Here is a 25,563-nt window from a genome sequence, read left to right as displayed (position 1 = left end):
CCAGAACAGGGCTACAGGTACCCAGGGAGGACCCAAATGGGCTGCCCCCATATCCCCACAGTGCTCAAACCCTGGGTGCTGCCAGCACCTGGATCCCAGGCTGGGCAGGCAGCCCAGGACATCTGTGTTCCCCAGCTGTGCAGAGCAAGAGGAAGGACCCAAATGCATCATGGATGCACTGGGGCCTGTGGGAAAGCTGCTGATGAGCAGGAGAGTCCAGGTGGAGGGAACAGACTCCCAAGGGCTGCGGTGGCTCAGCTCTGGTGCGACAGAGCATGGCAGGATGCCTTGGGCAAATCACACCCCATGAGGAGGGCATCTGTACCTCCCCAAAAGGTCACTATCAGTTCCTGGCAACAGCTGCTGTGACCTGCACTCCAGAAGAAACCATGTGTGGGGACAAATTCTAAACACAGAGTGGGAAGGCAGATGTGTCTGTCAGGAGACTGATAGTCCCAAAAGGGAGGCAGATAAGGTGCCCTTGGAAGAGTAATTAGCACAGAAAGAAGAGAAACATGAGAATTATGCAATCATCCTGAGGATGACCCAGTGGCTGAAATGGGATCCTCCACTCTTAGTGCACATGGAGAGGTGCCTCTGGCACCCTTTCCAGTCAAAGGAAAGAGTCCTCCCTTCTGGCAGTAGAGCTCTTCCTTCTCCACTGTCAGTGCAGTGAGTAGGTTGAAGAAGGAGGTTGCGAGGCAGCAGGTAGGGTCTCTTCCCTGCTTGTCTGGAAACATGAGCCTTCACCTCAAGGAGCCGTTCCAACACGCCGGGATGGGGCTGGGGCTGCCCTCTGTGACACGTTCCTCGGCGGGGCTATGCACTGGATTACAGCTGGGCTCATCAGTAAGCGAGCCAGCCGCGGGGTGCCGGGCACCGGCGTTGCCGCGTACCGGGGCACCGGGGCCCCGCGCGGCCGTGGCTCCTCGCTGCGCGAAAGGGCCGACAGGGGGCGCAAGAGCGCCGCGTACCGACCGTGAGGGCGCTGGGGACGCGGGGGCGCGGGGCTCGAGTGTTCGCTGCCCGCTCTCCAGTGCCAGCTGCCCGCTCTCTGCTGCCCTCTCTCTGCTCTCCAGTGCCCGCTGCCCGCTCTCCAGTGCCCGCTGCCCGCTTTCCGCTCCCGCTCTCTGCTCTCCAGTGCCCGCTGCCCGCTGTCCGGTGCTGGGTCCAAGCCGCTCTGTGAGCACAAGACAATGGCCAGGGGAGTCCTCTGCAGGGCTGGGCTGGCTTTGAGCGTGTGCTGCAAGGGAAGGGGGGATGGGGGGGCGAGGTACAGAGGGTAGAAGAGGGCATCAGCCTTGGGGCCAGATGGCTCCAGGGGGACTTTAGAGCTCCTTCCAGTTCCTAAACCGGCTCCAACAGAGCTGGAAAGAGCCTTTGCTGTGATAGGACACAGGGAAACAGGGAATGCCTTCCCACTGGCAGAGGGCAGGGATGGATGGGATATTGGGAAGAAATTCTTCCCTGTGTGGGTAGTGAGGGCCAGGCACAGGGTGCCCAGAGAAGCTGTGTCTGCCCCATGCCTGCAAGTGCTCAAGGATAGGTTTGAATGAGCAGTTTGGTCTAGTGAAAAATATCCCTGCTGTGCAATTGGATTGGATGATCTTTTAAGGTCCCTCCAACCCATCTTACAATTCTGTATCTGCCCCAGCTGACTTGGTGCTGGTGCTTTTGCTCCAACAGCTTGTGGATCTCTGTGTCCTTTCAGCAATCCTTTTTTGACTTGGAGGCCTGGCTGGCACCAGATGCTGTGCTTTCATGAGGCACAAGGAGCAGGAATAGATGCAGAATGGGAGCTTGCAAGGGGCAGAACTTCCTGCAGACCACAGGGTGACAAACAACACAGCGTGCTTGCCCTCTCATCCGGCCAGATCTGCCCAGGAAGGCAGCAAACACTCGGTGATGTCAGCATGCTGAGGAACACCAACAGGGTCTCAGTCTGTTTCCTACCTCAGTGAATGTTCCATCCCTGCTGATGTCTGTAGCACTCCCACTTGCCAAACCCAGATTCACATCTTTCTCTCAGGCTCTCCATCCTATAAAGAGGGAACAGGGGAAACAGGGATTGAGGAAACAGCTTCTGCCCATTTCAACTGGGCTTTCACTGATGTAATGCCTGTGGAGAGCAGTCCCAAAACTTTTCCATATAGTGGCCAGCACTTCCAACATCATGTTTGAGTCACGGGAGGGTGGGGGTCCAATGGGTGTGAAAACAGCAGCACTGAGGTTTTGGTGATGCAGCCCCCCAGCTCAGAACCACCCTGGAGCAGCCAGGCCAGGCTGGGTCAGTATGACAGCTCCTGTTCATGGTTGTCCTTGTGTTTCCCGGTGAAGAAAATGCCTTCAGGTCTATCCCTTGGGCTGCTTCGTGTCACTTCATGATCTTCTAGCCATACCCCATTTTGCCCTATTGCCTTCATCATCCCAGCCTGTCCCTGGTGCCACACTGTCCTGGCAACGCTGGGCCTTGCTCTATCCCGCAATCTTATGTGATCCCACACAAAGCAATTATTGGCCCTGCACTAGCATCCCATCTAGGATCTGCATTGGAGCTGCTTTTATGGCCTCTGGCTTGACTGCCCAGCTCTCCAAATGCACAAGTGTCCATGAGACAGAGAGGGGGGCTGCAAGACACCCGTAGCATTGGACTTAGAGCCTTGAGGTTTCCCTGCTCATGGCCCAGGTCTCCTCTGCCCTGGTGACTTCACTCTTGTTTATCCACGTTCCTGCTGCTGGAATAGGAGGGGAAACCTCTTTAGTGCAACAAGGCAGAGAGCAGCAAACAGCAATTCCCCTGGGGCTTGCGGCCAGCTGGGCTCTGCTCCTTCAGCGAGCATCTGCCAGCCGGCTGGGAGAGCTGCTCCTGCAACCTGCTGCCCCAGAGCAACAGGATGTGGGTAACCGGAGGTCCCCCGGGAGCAGGGTGATGGTGGGTGGAGGCTTTGAACACAACGGGTGGGCACTGTGCTGGCACCTTGCCCTTCTTCCCACCTCCGGGACTTCAGTCCTCACACCCATTTCAAGGGCAGTTACAAGAGTATGTTCCCCAGGCCGCGCTGGCAGATGCGGGGGCCGCAGGACTGTGAACGCGGCCCCAGTGAGAGAGAGAGAATCCAGGTCCGAGTTTCCTGCTCTCCTCCACCGCCTTGCGCAAACTGATTAAATTAGTTTCACCTTTTTCATGGCCTGCTTGCAGGTGGTCTGGGGATAGAGGAGCAGCCTCCGGGGGCAGCCCGGAGGCAGCTGGGCTGGGTACGTAACTGCCCCGCTTCTCTCCCTCCCTACCCAAAAATCAGAGACCAAGGACTACTCTGGTGCAGCAGCGCGTGAAAAGCCCTTGCACCACGGGATGGAGCGGAGACGCCAGCTTTCTCCATAAGAGGAGCTGCTTCCGCCTGGTAAATGCCTCATTTGCTTTGGGAAGCAGAGAGAGAATAATCGGCTGCCTTGGCTGCGGCATCGCTGGGCCCTCGGCGTGGTGGGCTACGGCCGGCAGCCACCCCCACTCCGCGGGGATGGACTCGCTGTGGGCTGAGCGAACTCCCGGGGCGCGGCGGGGCTGGCTGGGCAGCAGGTGGGACCGCGGGCACCGGGACCCAGCGGTGCTGACCGGCGGGAGGGCTGCCCGCCGGTGGGGCGGCACCCGGGACCCCGCGGGGAGGGCTGCCCGCCGGTGGGGCGGCCCCGTTTCCCCCCCCCCCGCCGGTGGGGCTCCGGCCCTGCCCGCTGGGCTGCCGGCGGGGCGGAGGGCGGAGGCAGGGCTGGCAGCGGCGGCGGGCGGCGCACACGCACACACCTCCCTGCATGTGATTAAATGGCTCGAAATCTGCTTCTGATTTCCTCGGGGAGGTGACTTTTCCCTTCTTTTCAACCCGGGATTTATTGGAGTCTTTTTACTCCACATCCAGGCGGCGGTCGGGGCTCAGTTTCTCCAATTCTTGCTTTTCTTTTCGTTTTTATTTTTTTTAAGAGGTGGTTTTTCTTTTCCCTTCCTCTCCTTTTTCGCCCTCCCCTGCCGCTTCCCCCCTCCCTCCCGCAGCCGAAGCAGCCGCGGGCGGTACGGTAGAGCGGGCGGGAGCGTGGCCGGCTGCGGGCACGGCGCTGGGACCCGCCCGCACCGCCGGGAGCAGCGCTCCCGCTTTCCACTATTTCGCCTTATTTCGTCCCCCACGCACGATTCCCTGGAAATTTGTTATCATTGCTTTTTCCCCACACACACCCTTTTCTTCACTTTTTTCTTTTCTTCGTGCTGCTGCCAGCACCGGGAAGGAGTTACCACTGCCCGCCGTTCGACCCGCCGCGGTCCCGGCTCCTCTCGCCGCCGCTCCCGGACCTGTCGCCCAGACCGGCCCCGCTACCTGCCTGGCCGCGGTAAGCTGCGCTCCCAACTTCCCGGCGCTCCGGCCTCCCGCTCTCCTCCCCAGCGCTCCCTCCCTCGTTGCCTTTTATTCCTCCTTCTCCCCCCGCAGTCACCCTCCCTTTATTTCCCTTTCCATCCTTTCACCGCCGAGAACAGGACCTCCCCGCAGCGGGGCCGCCGCCCGCCGCCGAGCCCCGCTCCCGTCCCCGGGCAGCTCCGGCCGCCGCCGCCGCTTCGCACTCCGGGCCGCCTCGGCCCGGCCCGGCTCGCCTCGCTGCCGCCGCCGGCCCGCGGGGTTGGCTCGGGGTTTCTCGGCGCCGCAGGGAGCCCCGCAGTGTCGCAGCCCGGCGGAGCCCCGGTCCCGCTCGGTGAGCTGCGGTGCGGACAGCGGCGGGAGCCCTGCCAGGCGGAGCCTGCGGTGCCTACCCCGGCTGACCGGGCACGAGGCAAGCACGTGGTACCCTGCCCGCCGCTCCCACCGCAGGCCCTTCTCCGCCCGTGAGGGCTCCGCCGGCACAAACCCACCTGGGCGGGTGGCATCACCATCCCAGGCTGGGGTCCATCTCTGGTCCCTTCCCAGCACTGCTGCTCCAAGAGACTCCCCTGCGAGGTGGGTCGGCTCCCTTTGGAAACGGGAGATGTGCTCTGCTCCACTGCAGTTCTGGAGACAGACTGGGCGAGACCCTCAGCACCCTGAGCACCTGGCCTTTGAGCCACAGCTGGGGTGAGAGTTCTGGCCAGTGAACGCGAGAGCGAGCAGCTTCACGGGAAGGAAAGCTGGGCTGCGTTTGGTGGGTTTGCTTTTGCTTTCCTCTCTTGGAGCTGCTGAAACCTCATTTCCTCAAAACACCATCCTGCTTCCCTGGCCCACTGGAGAGTGGGTGGGTGGAAATACCTTTCTTGGGATGAGGACTAACTGGTGTGATGGGGAAATGGTGCTTGGCAGTCTGCTGTGTCACCAAGCAGGGTGGGTGAGGAAGGCTCCATGGGCAGGAGCACAAGCTGCTCTGGCAGTGCTGGGTCCTGCTGGCTTGATGCTCATCTAGGCAGCACTTGGGCATGAATACTTCTCTCTCAGGGTGCTCATCACATGAACGTATGGGATGTAAGCCAGGCTGAGCCATCCCCACCTCCATCCATGCCATTTGTGTTGTACCAGTAGCCAGGCTGAGACTATACTGAGTGCAGACATGGATATGCACATCCTACATGGCTGGAAATGCCACAGACCCTTTCTCCCCAGCCAGATTTGCTGTTGCCTGTCTCTCAGAGCCAGGAGAGGCTAGAGTTCCCTGTAACCAATGGAGATGGATGTGGTTTTGGCTGTGTGCTGGAACCAGCCTCCAAGGTGTTTGGATGGATGGAGGGCAACTTTTTTTCTCTTTTTCTGCAATATCCCATTTACAAAACAGAGGGAGCTGCTGTGCTACTCTGACACCTGTTTGGAGAGGACTGATGAGGGGACAGGAGATCCAGCAGTCCAAGAGCAGGGGGGGCTGAAAGGGTCTCAACACCCTGTTCTCTTCTACCTGTGTGTGGAGGAAAGGTAGAGAAGAGGGCACGTGTAATGCTAGGCTGGGAAGGAGCTGATGTGTGTCTGCAGGCTGTGGAAGAGAGAAGCTTCTGATTAGCATCTTGTGCTCAGCTGCATCCCTAAGCCAGGGATGCAGCCTGAGCCTTGTGCTCAGCTGCATCCCTGGCTTAGGGATGCAGCTGAGCACAAGATGCTCACCAGAAATGCAAGCTGCTAAACATTCAGGCTGAGGAGAATTTCCACCACTCTCTGAGCACCAGAATAATGGCGTCTTCAGGCTGGGTTGGATGGGATGGAGGTCCCGCCTTGGCTGGGCTGCTGGCAGAGGTGTGACTCTGAGAGGGGGTTTCCCCAGCCCTGAAGAAGGAGGTGAGCATCAGTGCACACCCTGGGGGGCTGTGCTGAGGTGTCTTCAGCAGGGAAGCAGCCCAGCATGTCGAGGGTGTTGAGGCAGCACCTCTGCCTCCTTTTCCACCATGCTGGTTAGTCAGGCCCTGCCCCATAAGGAAGCAATTATTTTGTGCCCCTTCGAGCCCCTCCCTGAGCCTGCGCAGGACACTTGCGCTCGGTATGGAAACGCGACAGATTTTCCATATTCCACTTTGCCCCGTGATGTTTAAAAACGTACACAACAGCTTCTTCCTAATGCTGCAGGCTTGGCTGGCACTCAAGCAATAACAGACTGTGGGACACCAGGGGCATGAAATATCATACCAAGAGCCAGAGAGGGGGTAAAAAAGAATTAGATGTCAAAGTGCACTGTGTTTCCAGCCCGTTGTTGTGAGCCATCCTCTGCCCAATGTGAGAGATCTTTCAAAGCTGGCCAAATGTTGTAATTTCTGGATACCATTTTAAATATTCATCCAGACTATTTTCAACATCTGTGCCCGGCATGTTGTGAAAATGCAATGAGGGATGTTATGGAAACCAGATCACTTTATTCTCATATGGAGTGGAAAGGAGTGGAAGTAATGAGGACTTCTGGACTGGAACTCTGAGTCCCTTGCATCCACTGGGAATAGTGGGAGGAAAACCCTTACACCTTGAGGGATGCTGCTGAGACCACTCAGTAGAGCCAAGAACTGTGTTACAAATGTGCAAAGGGGTTTGGGAGGCTGCGGTGGGGTTTAAGTTGGGTAAAAAAACCTAACTGGTCAAGATGTAGTAGAGGTTAATAAATGGGGTAGAAAAAAACGTAGAATACCCTGAGTTAGAAGGGACCCACAAGGACTACTAAGTCCAAATGCATCCAGGCAGTGCTTGCTTGTCCTGCAAGGTCAAGTGCTTCAAATATCTCCTTAAGCTGCTGTTGCATTGGGAACTTTAGGAGGAGATCTGCAGCTTGCACTAGCTGGGGCATGCAAGGAGCGTTGCAGCAAAATGGATTCAGGTCCACATCATATGGGTGATACTGTACTGAAACCTCCTCTGCCCAGAGCAGGACCACCTCTACCCAGGGGCCAGTGGTGAGCAGAGTGGGCATGGGGGACCCAGCAGGACACCTACGCTGGGCGTTGGTCCCTCCTTCCTGTTGGTCAGCATGGCTTATGAGTTACTGAAACTGGTGAGCAGGGACATGTCCGAGCATCCTGCATTTGACAGCTCCATACACATAGCTGAGTAGCTAGGGTTTTTTTTATGGTGGATTTCTTTTTTCTTTTATTTTTGATTGTTTTCGATAACCTTGGAAATCTGGGCTCTGTTGCTGCCTTTTGTAACATCAGGCTGCAACTAATTCAAGCCAGGCCAGATCCTGACCACAGGTATGCCAGTGTAAATTTGAATGGAGTTGCTTACGTCTTGGTTTGGCCCGATGTGAATGGAGTTACTTCAGGCTGATGCCAAAGCACTGAGGTCAGAATCTGGCCCATCCTTTCCTGTGTGCAGTGTAATTTGTACGTGTCTCCTGGCACTGCCGGGGGATCGTATGGCTTCTCTAATTCTGGCTCCGACCTGCCAAGAGTGCATTGCAATATCCATCACCTGCAGTGCCTGCTGCAGGAAGATGCTGCTGTGTAATTGCCCCCCTGAGCAGTGCGTGCAGGCTGCTGAGCCCGAGGGGCTGTGCAGAGTGGGCAGCCCTGCAGATGCGGGGCCATAAACACTCAGAAGCTTCTGATACTTAAATATGAGGAGAGATGAGGGAGCTTGTAAAGGAAAGTGAGGCATCTCTTTTGTGCCATTAGCCATGTCCCAAGTGGGCACCAGTTGCTCCATTAGCGGCTGGGAAGGCGATTAGCACTCCCAGCCACACTGCATCCCTCCAGCTTCTCCCAGCGCACACTCCCTCCTTCTGGAAAGCTGAGCTGGACCAGTACCTTGGCTCCATGGAGTTTTTCCTTTCACTTTAAATACTTTTCAGTTGTGTTCTTATATCCCAGAAACACATGGAATGATTTATCCATGGCTGGAGCAGAGTTTGGGCCTGATTCTATTTTTTGGCTGGAGGAATTAAGCTTCCCCGAGCTGGCATCACTATGGTGGGAGAGGGACTGGGTATCCAGGGACCCTGGCAGCCCCTCAGGATGGATCTTGTTCATGGGCTGGGGCAGAACTGCGCAGGGTGGCTCCCACAGCACATGTGGCAAGGGGGTGCAGATGCCCTCATTACAAAGGACCTGTAACAAGGTGGAAATGTGCAGGTTGTAGCAGCAGATACACCCTGGTTAAGGGACATGCTCTGGTAATTTGTGCTGGGTTTCAGTTTCTCTGAGCACATAATTTCTCTTCTACTTTGGGTCCTGTCCCATCCTCCCAGTGGCTTCCTTCAGAGAGGACATCTGAGATGCTGGTGGGCTTTACTGGCGATGGCACGGTTCAGGAACGAGCAGCCCTCCTGGATTAGTCTTACCCAAGGGTCTTAGTTGTTGTACTCCCTCAAGTGCTCAGGTCCTTTGGTCTTTGCCCAGGAATCTCTGCCTCCTGATCCATGGCTTTTGCTCTGCATATTTGTGCCCCATGTGCGGGGGTGGCTCTATCCCTGCCCCATGCTGGCACCCAGGACCTGATCTCTGTGCACAGGCCAATGCAGCACCTCATGGGAACCAATGATTCCCATCTCGACCAGTTCCAAGTGAGGCCACGTCTTTTCCTCAAGTGATGCAATTCCCCCACGCACTGTGCTGTCCTGGCCTGGAGGGGAAACGCAGTGGTCTGCAGCATGGCAGCAGCATTGGTGCGGGGGCATCAACATGGGGGAGCAGCACAGGTCCCTGGAGGAGTGCAGCTGTCATTCCTTGGGGTTCTCTCATCCCCTTCCAGGGCAGTGCTGGCTGCCCAGCTTTAGCCATCACCTGCCCTCTAAGCCCACATTTTTCCGACAGCAGAGCACCACTCGTGCCTTCCCCTCCACTTTAATTAGAGAAGGCTGCTCCTGTGCTGCAGAGGTCCTGGGATCAAATCTGGTTAATAACCTGCTTCCCTCCCTGCCCTGTGTTGTTCCACCTAATCCTGTAATTACTTCAGCAAAGTTGCTGTGGCCCTGGTCTGCCAGGTGGTGATCCTGGGCCTGCTGTAGGCACCAGCATCCATGCTGTGGGAAGTTTGCTCTCCTTGCCCTGCCTCATCTGCTACACTTCCCTCACATTTGTTTTGGGGACCAAGCACCTACCTACCCCCTGGCTCAGCATTGGGAGACCTGGATCTCCAGGCATGCATCTGCACCCAGCATCACCCTCGGTGGTGCTACCTCCTGCAAAGATGATGGAGAAGAAGCCCATGGTGGGCTGGAGCATTGCCCTGACAAGTCTCTCACAAGGCAGGGAAACACTGCTGGTTGCTCTGGGAAGCGTGTAGTTGTAGAGAAAAGGGGTGTGGAGGTGTTGGATGTGGAGCTATTTTTTTTTAAAGCACTTCTGAAGCACTCCGGCAGCATGACTTCCTTCCAAGCCACACGGCTGTTAGCATTCCCGGGGTGGAGGAGTGAGGAAATCGCCCACCTCAAAAATGCAGCTGCTTCTGGGGAGGAGCTGGAGGGCGGCCGCTTCCTCGGGAAGGGTGAGCCCCGTTGCCGCTTTCCCCCGGGCCACGGCTACTGCTGGTGGCAGGGAGCTGGCAGCCACCCGCGAGCCTCTCTGGGGACACCTTCAGGATGCTGTCCCTGGGAAGGGGACTCCACTGCTCACGTCCCTCCTCATGCCGGTTCCAGGAACGTGCTGGGCTGGATTCGGCACCCAGGGGTCATCCCAATTTTTTCTGCTTAGTCAGCAGTGTCTCCATTTGATCTGAACCAGGGGCAGCAAAAATGGGAAGTAGAAAGGGCGGGGGGGGCAGATGGGGACCAGGGAGAGAAATACCCACTCCCAGGCCTCTCTGGCAGCTTGCCGGCAGTCCCAGGGTCATGTTGAATATGCATGAAAGGGAGCAGATTGCAGCTTGCCCTCCTCTCCAATACGGAGGTGAGGCCCACGGAGACCACTAGCCCCAGCTCTCTTTCAGTGGGATAAGGGGGTGAGCTGAGCACAGAGTGTGCGTGCCTGTGTGTGGTCCTGCGGATGATAATGATTTCCACTCTTGCCCTGCCTCTGCAGTGCTGATGTGCTGCTGAGCGACTGCTGGCTCCCCAGTGGCTGCTCCCCAGCAGCAGAGCCACCAAAACTTTGACACTGAACCCCAGGGACTTGTGCTTTGGTAAGACTTGCAGGAGGAACAAAGCTCCCCACTGGGGCAGAGAGGATGAGCAAGAGATGCTCATGCCCCCATGCGTGCCTAAACCAGTAGTAACCTAGTCCTGGCTCCTAGAGCTGCTGCTCCAGTGCTCATAACAACTTCACCTGTGGCCTCTCCCCTGGCTACCAGAGATGCTGCTGCTGTCACTTTCCCATGGGCAAGGGTTTCCCCACACCTTTGTGTCTTACCAGAGAGGAAATTAAAAGGCCTTTTCTTGAGCATGTCCCTACTCCTGTCACCTTGCTGCCACATAACAGAGAGGAGGTGGAGAAGACTCTTTGTTTGCAGGGTTTAGTAGATGCCTTGTTCCATACATCCTGATTCTCCCTGGAGTGGATGGATGCAGCTGCTGAGGACCCCTGGGGATTTCTCCTCTCTCCTCCTGGTGCAGAGTTTTTCCCACAGGGCTGTGTCCCTGCTAATGCTGCCCTGTGGGTGGTGGGATGGGAGGTGATGGCTGCAGCACCTGACTGTGTGCCCTCTATGGGACAAGCACTTGGAGGGGGACAGTGGGGGGGAGAAGGCTGGCAAGGCCCAAGGTGCTGTGCTGGCTTCAGCACCACACGGCCGGGTTGTGCCAGGCGTTGAGGGGGGTCCATCATCAGCCCCTTTACTTGGTGAGAATACAGGAGCTGGGCTCTACCAAGGGGCTGGCAGGGGCTTGTGCCCACTCTGCTCTGCTCAGCACCAGGCAGGGGCTAGGGGATCATCCTGTCAGGATTGTGTTGGGGGTTTCACTAGCTGCAGCCTTTGCTCAACAAGCAGAAGCAGGGATCTGGCAGCAGCCATGTCTTCATCTCCTGCCCGGGAGGCAGCTGCTTGCAGTGGGGCCAGGAGTCCCTACAGGGCCCTGTAGGCTGCCTGCAGTGGGGGAATGCTCTTCACGGCCTGCTGCTTGTGGCATGGCACCTCCTCTGCTGTGGTGACTGCTACATCCCTGCAGTCTCTAATCTTGCAGCCACACTCCTCAAGTAGTGAGTTCTTAATGCTCTGGGTACTCCAGGGACAGTATCCTTTGTCATGCTGGCAGCCAAGCCACCAAACCATGGGCTGACATGTCCCCAAAAACATATCCTCTGCAGCATTGTGGTAAAGCTGGAACTGTGCTGCTGGGGTGATGCAGGGACCACCAAGGGAGCTGCCAATTTTTCACATATCTTTTTCCACCAGCAGAGGATTAAGCAGTGAGGAAACAGCACAGAAGTGGCAGGGGCAGGTTTTGCCGTGGGGGAGATATCCCACGATGGGCTGAGACCCCTGTCCCTGTTGCTCCCTTGGTAGGCACAGGCTGTGGCTGCTGGGCTCACCGTGGCTGGGCAGGGAGGAGCTTCCCCTCATTAGTGGTTTGGCAGCTAGGAGAGGTTGTTTTCTTCCACAGTCATGGCTCCTCTTTTTTTGCAGAATGGAATAACAAACAAAAAAAAAAGATCCTGCATCACTGAAATGGGCTCTTCCTTGGAGCCTGCTTTGGCCAGAATGGCCAGCTGGACAGGCAGGAGTGGCACTGGGGCTGTAGGTGGAGGCTGGAGCTCAGGATACTGAGCTAGGTCATGCAGAGCTTCCTTCCCCAGAGAGAACCACAAGTCATCCTGTAAAGATTTACTAGTGGGAGTGGGGGTGATCAAGGGACCCCCTCCTCCTGCCTGGTCATGGCATTGGGCTGGTTGAGGCTGGACAGCTTGGCTTTGGTGCAGCACAACCCATGGGATGGCAGGGCTGATGCCACCCACCCATACAGGAGGCTCCGGGGTCTGCTATGGCAAGAGTAGGACATAGCCAACCTGCATTGTATGGAAGGTCCTTTATGCATTCAGAGCCAGCAGGAGGGAATGTGACCTCCAGAGCTCTTCCACTCTTCAACCAACAACTTAGGAGATGGGTCACATCCCCTGGGAGCCACTAAGCTCCCTGGCCCTGTGTTGCAGCTGCTGAGAGAGGGGCCCAGCCAGGTCCTGCATTTGGTCCTGGTCTTTTCCCCTGTCAACAAACATACCAGACCCAGACCTGGATTTCTTGGGGGTGAGGACAGAATTACTTCCTTTGCTGCTGAGTAGTGTGGCAGAGAAATATGGAGGGGATCCAGCCCCTGGCTTGGAGAAGCCACTGTGCCCATAGCCAGCAAAGAAAGTAGTGGTGTGTTCAAGAGCTTCAGGTCTTCATCCCAATGAGCTCCTGCCTCTTGCACAATGTGCCTTCAAGATGTTTTTGCTGCTGTCTGTTTCTCCTGCTCTGTCAGGAGCTATTTTGTGCTACAGGTGGATAACTTCGGGTTTGCAGCTCCGGTTGCATCTGAAAGATCTCCCCTAACTCTTCCCCACCACCAGCCCTTGTCAGCCATGCAATAACAGGGTCTCTGAACTGTGTGACAGCCAGGGTTGCTGGCAGACAGGAACATTCCTGTCACCACAGGACAGTTTCTAAGAGGCCAGGGAAGGGCTGTACCCTGATTTCAACCCCTTGTACCCAAAGCTCAGGCCCTTTTCCCATTTCCATGGTATTTCAGTCCCACTGATGAGCAGTGAGGGATTGGTGTGGATGAGGCAACAAGGAAGTAATTGCCTCCCTGCCCTGCCCCCAGGATACTGCATCAGTGGATACAGGGTGGGAAGATGGGTACAGGTGACAGACCAGACATGGTGGAGTTTTCCATCCCTTACCAGACCTCCCAATATGAGTGGTGCTGTGGCCATGACACTGCTAGCACCAGACACTCTTGTTCTTCTTCCTTCAGGGAGGAGCCACTTCCCTCTCCGCAGAAGGATGGAGGTCCTGCAGCTCCTGCGCCTGCTCCTCACCACTGCCATGCTGGGCCTGTCCCAGACAGTGAACCCCTTTGTGGCCCAGCAGACCCCCCCAGACCCTTGCTATGATGAGAGCGGTGCTCCTCGACGCTGCATCCCTGAATTTGTCAATGCTGCCTTTGGGAAGGAGGTTCAAGCTTCCAGCACGTGCGGGAAGCCCCCGACACGGCACTGCAATGCCTCAGACCCACGCCGAGCCCACCCACCCGCCTACCTGACCGACCTCAACACCGCCTCCAACATGACCTGTTGGCGCTCGGAAACCCTCCACCACTCACCCCAGAACGTTACCCTCACTCTCTCCCTTGGCAAGAAGTTTGAGGTGGTCTACGTCAGCCTCCAGTTCTGCTCACCCCGGCCCGAGTCCACCGCCATCCTCAAGTCCATGGACTATGGTAAGACCTGGGTGCCCTACCAGTACTACTCCTCGCAGTGCCGTAAGATCTACGGCAAGCCCAGCAAAGCCATGGTCACTAAGCAGAACGAGCAGGAGGCCCTGTGCACCGACGGCCTCACCGACCTCTACCCGCTCACCGGGGGGCTCATTGCCTTCAGCACCCTTGACGGACGACCCTCGGCCCAGGACTTCGACAGCAGTCCTGTGCTCCAGGACTGGGTGACGGCCACAGACATCCGCGTGGTCTTCAGCCGCCCGCACCTCTTCCGCGACCTGGGCAGCCGAGATGCCGGCGAGGAGGAGGGGGCCACGGGCTCCAGCCCCTACTACTATGCTGTGGGGGAGCTGCAGGTTGGTGGGCGCTGCAAGTGCAACGGGCACGCGGCACGCTGCGTTAAGGACAAGGAGCAGAAGCTGGTGTGTGACTGCAAGCACAACACAGAGGGACCCGAGTGCGACCGCTGCAAGCCTTTCCACTACGACCGGCCCTGGCAGCGGGCTAGTGCCCGTGAGGCCAACGAGTGTCTGGGTAAGGCATTTTTAAACGTTTTTGTTTTCTGGAGCTGAAATGCTAAAACAGGTCGTCAGGGTAGGAAGTGATGGGTGCTGAGCCAAAACAATGGAGTGTGCTTGTCCAGAGACGCTGGGGAGCCATCCCCTGTGCTGGGGGATTGGGAAAGGCTCAACCATCTACCTTGTCTCTGCTGCAGTTGTCCTGTAAGAGATGCAGGGATTCCACCATGAGCCAAAGCACCAAAACCCTCCCAAAAATCACTAGTGTCTTCCAGCCAATCAGCAGACCCCAGTGTGGGATGCTCCTCTGGGATTTTTCCCTTGGGCAGCAAACTAGCTGGGCTGGAAGGGCAATTGCAGCAGTTTCCTGTGAGATGTGCTTAGGGACGGGGAGCAGGCAGAAAAACCTGCAGAGTTTGAGGTTCCCAGTTCACAATTTCATTCTTCATGTTCAGTTTGTGTGGTGGTTTTAGCTTGTCTGTCCTTGCAAAGGTTTCCCGAAGTTAAAAATACTGTCACAAAATGAAACATTTCCAAAACATCAAATGGGTATTAGTTGGCTCTCCTGCTCGTGAATGTTTATGGGATTTTGGTGGAGAATTTTGCTTTTTGTCCTGCTTTGGGATGGAGCTGGGGGATGCCAGAGCCCTGTGAATGTCTGGGAGAGGGAGGAACAGCCTTTTGCTCCTCCTGGACAGGAGCCCAGGTCTCAGGGGGTGGCGGGAAGATGGAGACAAGGGAGAGCTGTACCATTAATCAGCCTCTGAAAGGCTCAGTGGATGTGCCAGAGGTCAGAAGGACTTGTTAGTATTTGTGATCGATGTCTTGTTGAGAACCCAGCTGTCCACTTCAATATACACGTTACAGCAGATTTCTTGTAAGAATGGCTTAGAAGCCATTCTAAGAAAGGGAAAAGGCAGTGGATTCAAAGCAAGTGATGGAGCTGGTGCTTTAAGCCACCTCATGCCCTGTGGGAATGTGTCAGCCCTTGTGTTTTTCCATTTGTTTCAGAAAGACGAGTTTTGGATCTCAGAAAAAACCCTCATTTTGCACCCTGCCAGGGCTGCTGCACGTCAGGCAGGGGAGGCCTTCGGCAGGTGCGTGAGCCCATGGAAGCCCCAGGCCACAGGGAGGACCTCACCCCACTGGCTGTCCCCTTGTGCCCTCCACTCTGCACCTGCCTCACTGCCACATCCTCCAGTGAAGCAGAGCGATAGCAGTGGAGGTAGCTCTGCTGGCACAAAAGAGGTTAAACCAGAAGAGGCTCATTTTTGAGTAGCATCTGCAGGTTTTCTGTCCATCTCGTCCAGAGTGGGGTGAGGGTCGCTTGCTCTGAGCATCCAGCCCCCAGCTGCGTCACCCTTTTGGCAGATGAAGCTGAAAAGATAAACGAGAGAGGGAAGAGGAGGCGGGGCCGCAGCGCCATCCCTTCAACCCCCCCCCCCCGACAGCCCCACACACAAAGACCCTTCCCCGAGCTGCGTGTGAAAGTAGTTTTTTCCTGTTGATTCGCCCCCCTTCTTTCTCCTTTCCCTCTCTCGGGCTTTGTGCCCTCTCTGAAGGGACCTGAAAGAGCTTCTCTATCACCCGCCTTCGAAGGGCTTAGCGGCTGAAAGCTGGATTAGCTTCCCGAGCCTTCCCCTCTGTGCCTTTCAACAATGACATCTCCCCAGCCAGCACGAACAGACGCAGCAATTAGCACCAATTAAAAGGAGAGGCTGCCCGGGAAGTTCTCTTTGCTCAGCCTGGGGGCTGCGGGGTTTCGGACTCTGTCCTGTGGTCAGACAGCGCTGATGCTGGCTCGTGGTGGTGGATGTCAGACGTGGCTGGGGAGTGGGGAGGAAGAGGAAGAACGTGGGTGGATGCAGGGGCTTCGCAGCTCAGTGACAGCCCAAGGGCAGGGTGGGGGATCGCAGCGCCCGGAAAGGGGGTGAGAATGGATCCATGGGGCTGGTACAGCTTCAGGTCATGTTGGGATGTGTCAGCTCTTGGCTCTGTGCTCCCCAGCACTCTGCATGGGTTTTTTTCTCAGTCCAGTGCCTGGGAGTCTTTGCCTGCTCCAGCACGGGGACAAACTGATGTCCTGCAGCATGGCACAATGCTGGGACATGCGTCCATTTAGCTGGAGGTGAGGACAAACATTTGTTGTTTCACTAGAATTTGTGCCTCTGGGAAATGCGCAGGTGAAACAGGCAAGTACTGCCTGAGGTCTGAGCACTGGCACAGGGCACAGCCCCAGCACGACTGCCGTGGGGCGGCTGTGGCATTCATGGGGACATCGCTGTGCTGCAGGGTTGAGGGGGTCAGCATGAGTTTGGCAAGCAGGGAGGTTCGGGGCTGTCGCAGCCAGGACAGTGACAGTGGGTTTACCAAGCTGCTGGCTTGGCAAGAGGGCACCGTGCCAGCTTTGTGCCGCAGAGCACACGGCCCTGTGCCTGGTGGTTGGAGATCATCGGCCCGCAAGCACGGGAGGCTCTCCTGACACACCCTAGGGGCTTCATGTCCCGCAGGGAGCTTGCCCTGCCAGTACAGGGATGCTCTGTGTGTCCAGGGCAGGGAAGAGGGACGTGTCCCCACCAATGTATATGCCCCCAGCTTTTAGCCTGGGAGAGGCTGTGTGAAGGATAATCCCAGCAGAGGGGCTGGCAGGAGCAGGATTGCCGGAATCCTGGGCACCCCCCATGTTTATCTCTGCAGACTTCCACCTCCACTGCTGCCGGTTTCAGTCTGCACCCACGAGCTGCTGGGGGCAGCCCTGCCCCCAAACACCCGGCCCGGGGAAGGAGGGGAAGCGGATTAGCACGAGGCAGTCACTGGAAGTAATTGATGCACTCGCTGGTGATGCGGGAGCCCTTGTTCCCTTTGTGGCCGCCGCGGCAGGAGCACTCTCCGGAGCAACAGGATAATACCCGGAGCTTGCTTTGATCCGGGGCCTCGGCGGGGAAGGGGTGGCGCTCTCCTGGGAAAACCTCGCAGGGTGCTCGGGGTAGGGGTGGGGGGGGGTGCGGGGGGTGCTCCACCAGGGATGTCGGTGCCTGAAAACACCAATCCCGGGAGCGGTGCTGGGATTTGGAGGATCACGTGTAATTCCCTTGTGCCCTGTGCCCCTTCCTGTACATTTTCCCTCCCATTGGGATTTCCCCTGGCAGGGTTCTTTGCACCTGCTCCCCAGTAGACGTGCTGGAAACGAGTGAGTTCCCAGCAGGACCAGCCACTCTCCTTTCCCGGGGAACGCAGGGGGAGGGCGATTGGCTTTGGGAGGTGGGCAAGGGGACAGCATGCCCCTGCCACCCCTGTCTGGACATCCTCCCACTCCGAGTCGCAGCGGATCTGGAGTGCAGGGGAAGGCAGACAGCCCGGCAGAGAAGATTTACACTTGTCTGACCATCCTGGGTCCTGCTCCTCCCGGGATGGAGCTGGAGTGTCTCAGCCTTGTCCCGCACAGCCCCTTGGGGTCTTCTCCTGCTGCTTCTTGGTAGGAGCAGGGTGAGCCCTTCTCCCCCAGCACTTTCCCCAGGATGTTGAGACAGTGTGGATGAGAGGAAAGGGGCTGTTCTGGTCTCGGCTGCCATGGAAGCGAGAGGTGCAGCCTCATCCTGCCCTGTGTCCCAGCCAGGCTCTCCTCCAGCCAAAGCAGGGGCGTAGCTCAAATCCGCTGCGGGTTGGCAGCAGCAGCCGGTCTAGGGTTTCGCTGATCCGGCTGCCTTCCCTAATTATTCCCAGGGAACTCGTAGGGGCAGTGAGCCTTGCTTCTGCCCTGCGGGCTCCACTGCCTGCCCCATGTGTGCCTCGGTGCGTGGTGCTGCCTGTCCCCTGCCAGGCTCTCTGTCCCAAAGCCCCTCGTTCTGTCGTTCCAGGCTCCTACATCTGCAGCACCCTGGAGGAGGAGGAAAGGTTTTAGGGTGGCCAGGGCCTGGGAAGGGGTTCAAACACCATCAAAAGGGAGACAAAAGATTGCTCCATTGCAAGGTGTCAACGTTTAATTAGTCTATTATTGCAAATTATTAGATCTTGTGATTGTTTAATTGATCATATGATTGTTTAATTGGGCATACTGTACAAGGGCGGAAGCGAGCTACCAGGTAATTAGCCCCAAACTGTGCAATTAAATTCTTATTAATACCCCAAACAGCAGGGAACATTTAATTCACTTTAATTAGTGATTAACAGGAGACAGACAGAGCTTACAACTGCCTCAGTACTTTGGAACAGTGAGAGTATTTAGCTTGGTAAGGGGGGACCTGTCTGTCCCAATTAGCTCCGGATGGCTGCACCAGGGGGTGAGAGGATTGCCATACGTGCTGGTGTGACCCTGTCCCTGAGTGGGGACAGCCACCCAGCCCGGGGTGGCCAAGCCCAGCCAGGTTCCCCTGTTGGCTCTGGAATCCCGGCTTGGCAGCTACCATCACCAGCCCAGAGCAGGCAGCACCACTGCCTGAAGGAGTAGCTGATAGTCCCCTGAAGGGAATCATGCTGGGCTACCAGGGCAGGTTTTCTTCCCCAGACCCAGCTCCTGGGGTGATCAGAGGGTCTGCAGCATGTTCCGAGGGAAAGGTGGCCCTGGGGTAGATCAGGATGTGCCAGGGTCAATGATGCCAGAAGGCTCCGTCAGTTACTCTGTCACCAATTAAACTGAAGGAAGAGAGGGACCTGCACTGAGGGCAGCGAATCATTTACCCAAGAGTTCTCCTCCACTGCCCATAGCCCCCCCTCTGGGCTGCCAGCCTTTCTCCTTCCCCAGAGGGTTCTGGGGGCATTCCAAGAGGGACACAGAAGTGCCTTTTGGGATGACCCCACTTGCCTTTCAGTGCTCTAAGGGGAAAACAAGGCCCGTCTCCTCCCAAAAATTGCTCCTTTGCCACAGTTCTATAGCAAAAACCACCTTGTCTTGTCCCTGTCCCATTATCTGAAGCCTGCAAGTGCACCCTGGCGGTCAGAATACTTCACTGTGTCTCTTCCAGCCCTGGCAAAGCCTGTTTGGATGTCAACATCCCCAGTTCAACAGCATCTTGTGCTACCTGGGGCCTTGGGCAGTATTTGCTGATTTCCCTACGCACACCACAACCCAGATTTTGCTTTAAAAATCCCTATTTTCCACTGTCACCAGGGAAAAAGAAAATAGCTCAAAAGGAACAAGCACTACAGCCACACTGGTGTTATTTTGATGCCTGCCATGTGATTTCTCACTAATCTCATAACTCAGGGGAGCTCTGGGGGCAGCCAAGGTTTGAGTGTGCTGGCACTAACCTTCTGCTCAACTCAAGCCTCCAAAAACCTCTTTTTTACAGTTGGGGTTTGCTCTTTCTCCCTGCAGCGTGCCCGTGGCCAGAGCGCCGGGGCAGGCGAGGCGGTGTTTGATCTGTGCGGGCTGAAGCTCCACTGGCTGCGGGGAGGCAGCTTCACACAGGCCAGGCCAGGCAGTTAAATCTGGGCCGACACGTTAATGAATTTCACAGTACGCCTGGAAAAGCTCTCACCCAGCCTCAATTTACCAGCACGAGGAGGGGGCCGGGGCTGGGGGAGCAGGGCGCCGCGTTTTGCCGAAGGAAATCTTGTTCCCATTATCTTTTTGCAAGAATGTTAAGTTGGAATAGGCAGCACTGTGCCTTTTTATCTCACACACATGGAACCAGCCGGGAGGGCTGTGTGCTTCCCGGGGCTAATTTCTGCGTGCACATGTCAGGGTGTGCAGATGTTTCTGTGCACATCTGTGTGTGCCTGTCTGTGGGCACGTGTACAGGTCTAGGGAGATTTTGGTGCATGTCTGTGTGCACATATGTTTGTGGGTATGTTTGTGTGCACATGTGCTTGTGCATGTTTGTGCATGCACACACAGGGATGTGAGCACACGGGGGCTGCTGTGTGGGTTTTTCTGTGTGTGTGGCTCATGCACACAAGATAGAGCCATAAATATAAAGAGTTGGGGGCTCAGTTGCAGGGGAGGGCTGTCACACAGCCTGGCATGAGGTGGGTGGTCCTGCTGGAAGGCTGGGTGGGCTCTGTCACCAGAGCCAGCTCCCAGGGGAGGGGCAGAGGGGACCATGGGGCTGCAAGTGCTCAGATGGCACTGCCAAACCTCCTAGCTGCAGCCCTCCATCCCACGCTTGCTTGCCTTCAGCCGAGTGGTGCCATTTCCTACACGTGTCCTTCCTCCTCTGCCCTGACCTCATGGCACCGGCCCCACAGGGTGGTGGGTGCATGTCATGCTGGGACATGCTGTGCTGAGCTCTGTCCATCCCAGTCCCAGCACAACCCCCCACTGCAGCGGGGGACACCAGGGCAGCTCCAGCCCACCCAGAGCGTCCTGAATCTCACCTTCAGCCCTCATCCTCTCCCCTTCTCTGCCCTTCCCTCAACAGCCTGCAACTGCAACCTGCACGCGCGGCGTTGCCGCTTCAACATGGAGCTGTTCAAGCTGTCGGGGCGCAAGAGCGGCGGCGTGTGCCTCAACTGCCGGCACAACACGGCGGGCAGGCACTGCCACTACTGCAAGGAGGGCTTCTACCGTGACCTCAGCAAGGCCATCACCGACCGCAAAGCCTGCAAGGGTAAGCTGGGGGCTCCCTGGGGGCAGATGAGTGACAGGATCTCTCTCGGTCTCCTTGCTCTCCCTTCCCATCCTGGGGATCTCCTTCTGCTCACTTTGGCAGCTGCAGGTCAGGTCCAGCCACCACCACCTTGATCTCCTCTATCACCCCAAGGGCACCAGGCAGGGATAGCACTTTGAGCTCAGCATCAACTCGAAGTGGAGGAGGATTACTGGAAGGAAGAGAGCAGGTTGCCAGGAGCCTGGGAGGGTTCTGGTATGTTTGCAGTTACTATCTCCACTGGTCAGTGTTTGGAGAGATGCTGGGGAGGTGCTGAAGCAGACATGACTAAATATGCTGGAAACCTGTCTCTGATATGGATGTTGTCTGGGATATAGACATTCTTGGAGCATGGGTTCCCTGCTCTGGAGAGCTGGAGACGCTGGTGAAACTCACATCTCCCAGGTGGGCCGTGGGGCTGGAACCCACGCTGTGTTTTTCAGCTGTGGGATGGCTCTTGGGATCTGGTTTTGGGGAGATGCTGAGTGCCGTGGCTCCTGGTAACTGGCCTTGAGCTGGCCAGGAGCCACACTGGCTCCAAGCCATCAAACTGCAGTTTGACCTCTCAAGGTCCCTAGCCTATGCCAAACATCATGGGACCTGTACCTCTCCTCTCCCTCCTCTTAACTCCTGGCCAAGCCTGTCTGGTTCCTCTCCCCTCTCCCTGCTCAGTCTGTCTATGGAGCATTTTCAAAACAATAGTTTCACCAAAGAATTTGAGATAAGAAATCACCCTGCCTGTCCCTAAGGACTGTTGAGATCCAGACTGGAACATCAGATGGGGAGGAAGTCAGCTATGGCTGTTCAGAGGCTGAGAAGTCATCCCTGATCCCTGTTTTTCTGTCTTTGATTGTGAGTCCCTCCTGGAAGGGAGCACAGTGTCCCTCTCAGATCTCTCTCCAATGCATTCTGCAGCCACATGGGCACTGGGCCCCTTCACTTCTGCAAGAACGCGATGCTCGTGTGTTTATGTAGGGCCTTCAGAAATTACTGGTGCTGGTTTTGGACCACTAACATTGTGGGCATGGACCTGACTTGAAGGATTTGACTTTTGGGGCTCCCCTGTCAGGTGCATTACTACTGTTGGAAGTCTGGCTCATTCAGGCTGGGATATAATAAAGGAAATCTCCCCATTGCCTGGTCTGTGCCAGTGCCTCTTCTCATCCTTGCTACTGCCAGGATTGCTTGAGAGGATGGAGTAAAGGGAGAAACTTCCCATGTTCGTGCAGTGTCACAGCGGGAGCAGGGCTGAGAGGGCACTGGCAGGAGGAGCCCTACCTGCAGCCAGCTCATTAGCAAACTGAGCTAATCATTTTCAACAACCCAAGCGGCTGACTTGACACGTCCCCCTCACAGCCCCTGTTCCCAGGGACAACAAGCTGTTTCCACCCCATGGCCTTGGCCAAGCCATGCCACAACTATGGCTGTGGGCATGGCAGCCTCTGGTACCACACCATTGATGAAGATTGTGTCAGGTGTCAGCCAGGTCCCAAGCTGTGTCAGGGGCCAGCATCCTCAGGGTGACACAGGGGAGACACTGGGAGAGAGGAAGAGGAGGAGGCAGGACAAGGTATGCATCCTGATGGTCTATGGCACAGCATCTCAGATTGTGTCCCATTCCTCGGAGAGGTCTTGGCTCTGCTGAGGCCAGGGATGGATGGCAGCAGCCCCCAGCTCCTGCTTCAGCACCACCAAACTGAGGCAGCTACAGCAAAATTCTCTTTTCCATGAGGATTCAGTCAGGTGCTGAGGGCTGGCAGACAGCTCTGGCTCTCCCCCAGCACTTGAGAGGTACGAGGGTGACTGTGCTGCCTCTACCTCACCTTTCATCTCCTGCAGGCAGAACCTCACCTCCCAGCCCTCCCCAAGGACAGTTTCTGCTTTTCTTTGGGTTAGGGAGGTTTAGGTTGGATATCAAGATAGGTTTTTCTCCAGAGGGGGCTGGCACTGCCCAGGCTCCCCAGAGAATGGGCATGGCCCTGAGGCTGCCAGAGCTCCAGGAGTGCTTGGACAGCACTGCCAGGGATGCCCAGGGTGGGATTGTTGGGGTGGCTGGGCAGGGACAGGGGTGGGATTCCATGATCATATTTGGTCCATTCTAGCTTGGGATATTCTGTAATTCTCTGACTGTCTCCTATTTTTGCTCCAAAACTGATACAATACCAAGCAAAGTGGATGCCCTCCAGGCATTCACCTCTCCAGGGCCCCCAACACCACTTCCCTGGTCATTGAGGGGCTCAGTTTCTGCTCCAGATGGGAAAGAGAGCATTTACCAAAGAGCAATAATAGAAAAAAATGTCAAAACCTATAAGAGCAAGCTGGATGTGGCTGAGACCAGAGAGGATTCTCGAATATAGCATGATTTGTGGGAGCAGGGCAGCTGCAGGTTGCAGGGTTTCCCACCTGGCTATAGCTCAAGTCCTTCTCCTTGCAGGGAATGGGGGAGGCAGAGGGGGCCTGGCTGCTCCCACCTGCATGTGCCCACCATTTGTCAGTGCAAGCCTTACTCCACCACCCTCACAGGGCAGTAATTGTGCAGTATTATGGTGATGGAAAGTATCTCTGATCCAAGGTGGCTCCTCTGGAGGGGACAGGGTGGGCAAAGCATCCCAGGATGCCCAGGATTTGATGGGGGGATGGGGTGAGTGCAGATGCTGCAGCACAGGAGAAATGGCAGCCAACAGTGCCTGGGCTGCAGAGGAGCAGAGGAGTGGGACAGGTGCCCCCTCAGACAAACCTCTGTGCCTGTGCCAAGCCACAGGCAGGGCTCTGCCAGGCTGGCTGGGGGATGCTGCTTACGAAGGGCTGGCAGGGTTTGGCTGTGGTTTGTAAGTGCTGCAAAGCTCAGCCAAGCCAGATGAACATGTGCACAGGGCCGACCCCTGCCATGGTGCATATGTTGAGGAGGATCTGGTAGCAAAGGTGGTACCCTGGGTCTGGGGAGCCAGTTCCTAGCTCTCCCTTGGAGAACAGAGTTAATAATAAAATCTCTGATGCTTCTGCTTCTTTGGCTGTCCCTCCTTCAGTAAAGCAGAAAGCATTTCCACCCCTCCCTTATATAGTGGTGGATCTGCTGGGATTGGGAGCTCCTTAGTGGAGGAGCAAGGTCCCAGGTGCTGGCAATGGAGAGCTGCTGCTCCCAGAGAGGCATATAAATACATGGAGGTGTGGCAAGACAATTTGGACTTGTTTTTTCCAAAGATGTGTCCCACACCTGCAGTTCAGGTGTCTACACTCTTGCAGGAAAAAGGCGAGGCAAGGATCCTCTCAGTGGATGTTTAAAGCAGGCATGGAGCAGGCGGATGGGAACAGTGTGCTGTGGATTTGAACAAAGGCTTGTGCACCTGCCACAGCTCTGGCCCAGGGCAGAGGCTGAGCATCGCAATGAAGGCAGATGCTCATAGAATCACAGACTGGTTTGGGTTGGAAGGGACCTTGAAGATCATCTCGTTCCAATCCTTTGCCATGGGCACGGACACCTTCCACTAGACCAGGCTCAGTAAATATTCAGGAGGCAAATCACTAACCCAGAGGCTAGGAGCTACTACAGTTTCTTTAAACAAACCCAGCATGTGTTACTAAATAACTCTTCAACCACTGTTTGCCTCTGCTGGGATGCAGCATCCTTAAAAAAGGCACAGAAATACCAGCTGCAAGTTGTGTCCAACTGAGCAGAGCCCTCGGCCTCCAGCCAGTGAGCGAGGAGTGCTTCCCTCCACTGCCAGCATCACTGCTGGACCCTGTGGGATGGAAAAGCTGGGAGGATGGAAAAGGCAGAGCAACCTTCAGAATTAATTCAATGGTGCTAATTGAAAAGTCAAATAAAGGATGGCTGTGCATTAATCCCAGTAATTTAAACAAAGCTGTAAACCGTGAGCCTTTCTCCAATGAAAACTGGTGAAGCAGTAGCAGCTAAGCCTCAAGATGCAAAAATACCCTCAAAATGAGGTGCAAGACATGCTTTCTGGCAAGCGCAGCTTGATGAGTTAAGCTCCAAGCTAGTGACTTAATCCACCATTCAAGCTCCATGGGCCAGATCCTGGTAGCCAGAGGCTGGGAGCAGCAGAGCTCAGTGTGTGGGCAGCAATGCAGAGCTGCACTGTGCCCCCAGGCTTGCCTTCCCTGGGGCTGGGATAGGCTCCCTGAGCCAGCTCCTCCACAGGTTATGTCAGGATGAGGAAGGGCAGAGATGCTAAAGCTGCAGTGCCAGGATGGACTGTGCTGCAATGCGGGACCCGCCAGGGGAAGGAAGCACTCCTGCCTGGGATGCTCATCCCATGGGAACGAGAGGGAACTGTGTAGTTTGTGGGACTGTGGGGAATCCCACTATGGTAGGGCAAGTGGGCAGAGATTGGTCTGGAAGAGACCGAGCTCATACCCCAATGACACTGATTGATTGTGCACTTAAGATGAGCAAAGCTGCCTTACTTACTGATCTGGGTAAAACATCCGGGGTCACTGAAATCCACCTTCTACCGCATGCAGAGAGATCAGCTTAGATGAACTGGATCCCGATTGGGCTGAGATTTATGTCTGTCCATAAACTTTACACCGGGAACAGACCACTGGGGCCCAAGAAAGGCCCTGTGTTTCCAACAGCCCTGTGTCATGCCAAGACTCCCTTGCTCGCTGCCATTTGTTATCACAGCTGAGCCCCAAAATATCCCTGTCAGAAAGATGTCCGCTTCTAGTCCTAGCCA

The 25,563-nt window shown here is 56.2% G+C and overlaps 1 protein-coding gene and 1 long non-coding RNA gene across 3 annotated transcripts in view; one reads left to right on the top strand and one right to left on the bottom strand.

Moving 5' to 3' along the window:
- Positions 1-1,083: 1,083 nt before the first annotated feature.
- Positions 1,084-4,364, bottom strand: LOC127060140 (uncharacterized). Of its 2 annotated transcripts, none has more exons than XR_007778786.1 (3): positions 4,223-4,364; positions 1,954-2,039; positions 1,084-1,243 (listed from the first exon to the last, which is right to left on the bottom strand). It is a non-coding gene; the product is annotated as an uncharacterized LOC127060140 (long non-coding RNA). The 2 variants fall into 2 exon arrangements; XR_007778787.1 differs by having other exon boundaries at positions 1,106-1,180.
- The window catches only part of NTN3 (netrin 3), a 34,768-nt gene continuing 13,473 nt past the window's right edge, over positions 4,269-25,563 (top strand). Inside the window, exons 1-3 of the mRNA XM_009092011.4 lie at positions 4,269-4,374; positions 13,297-14,292; positions 20,636-20,824. Coding sequence (XP_009090259.2) covers positions 13,326-14,292; positions 20,636-20,824 — 1,156 coding nt within the window. The 5' untranslated portion in view covers positions 4,269-4,374; positions 13,297-13,325. The remainder of the gene's footprint in view (positions 4,375-13,296; positions 14,293-20,635; positions 20,825-25,563) is intronic.

This window comes from Serinus canaria, chromosome 14 (assembly GCF_022539315.1).
Source record: "Serinus canaria isolate serCan28SL12 chromosome 14, serCan2020, whole genome shotgun sequence".
In the NCBI taxonomy this organism is placed as follows: Eukaryota; Metazoa; Chordata; class Aves; order Passeriformes; family Fringillidae; genus Serinus; species Serinus canaria.
The sequence above is the reverse complement of the archived record's forward strand: the minus strand, read 5'-3'. Positions and strand labels throughout refer to the sequence as shown.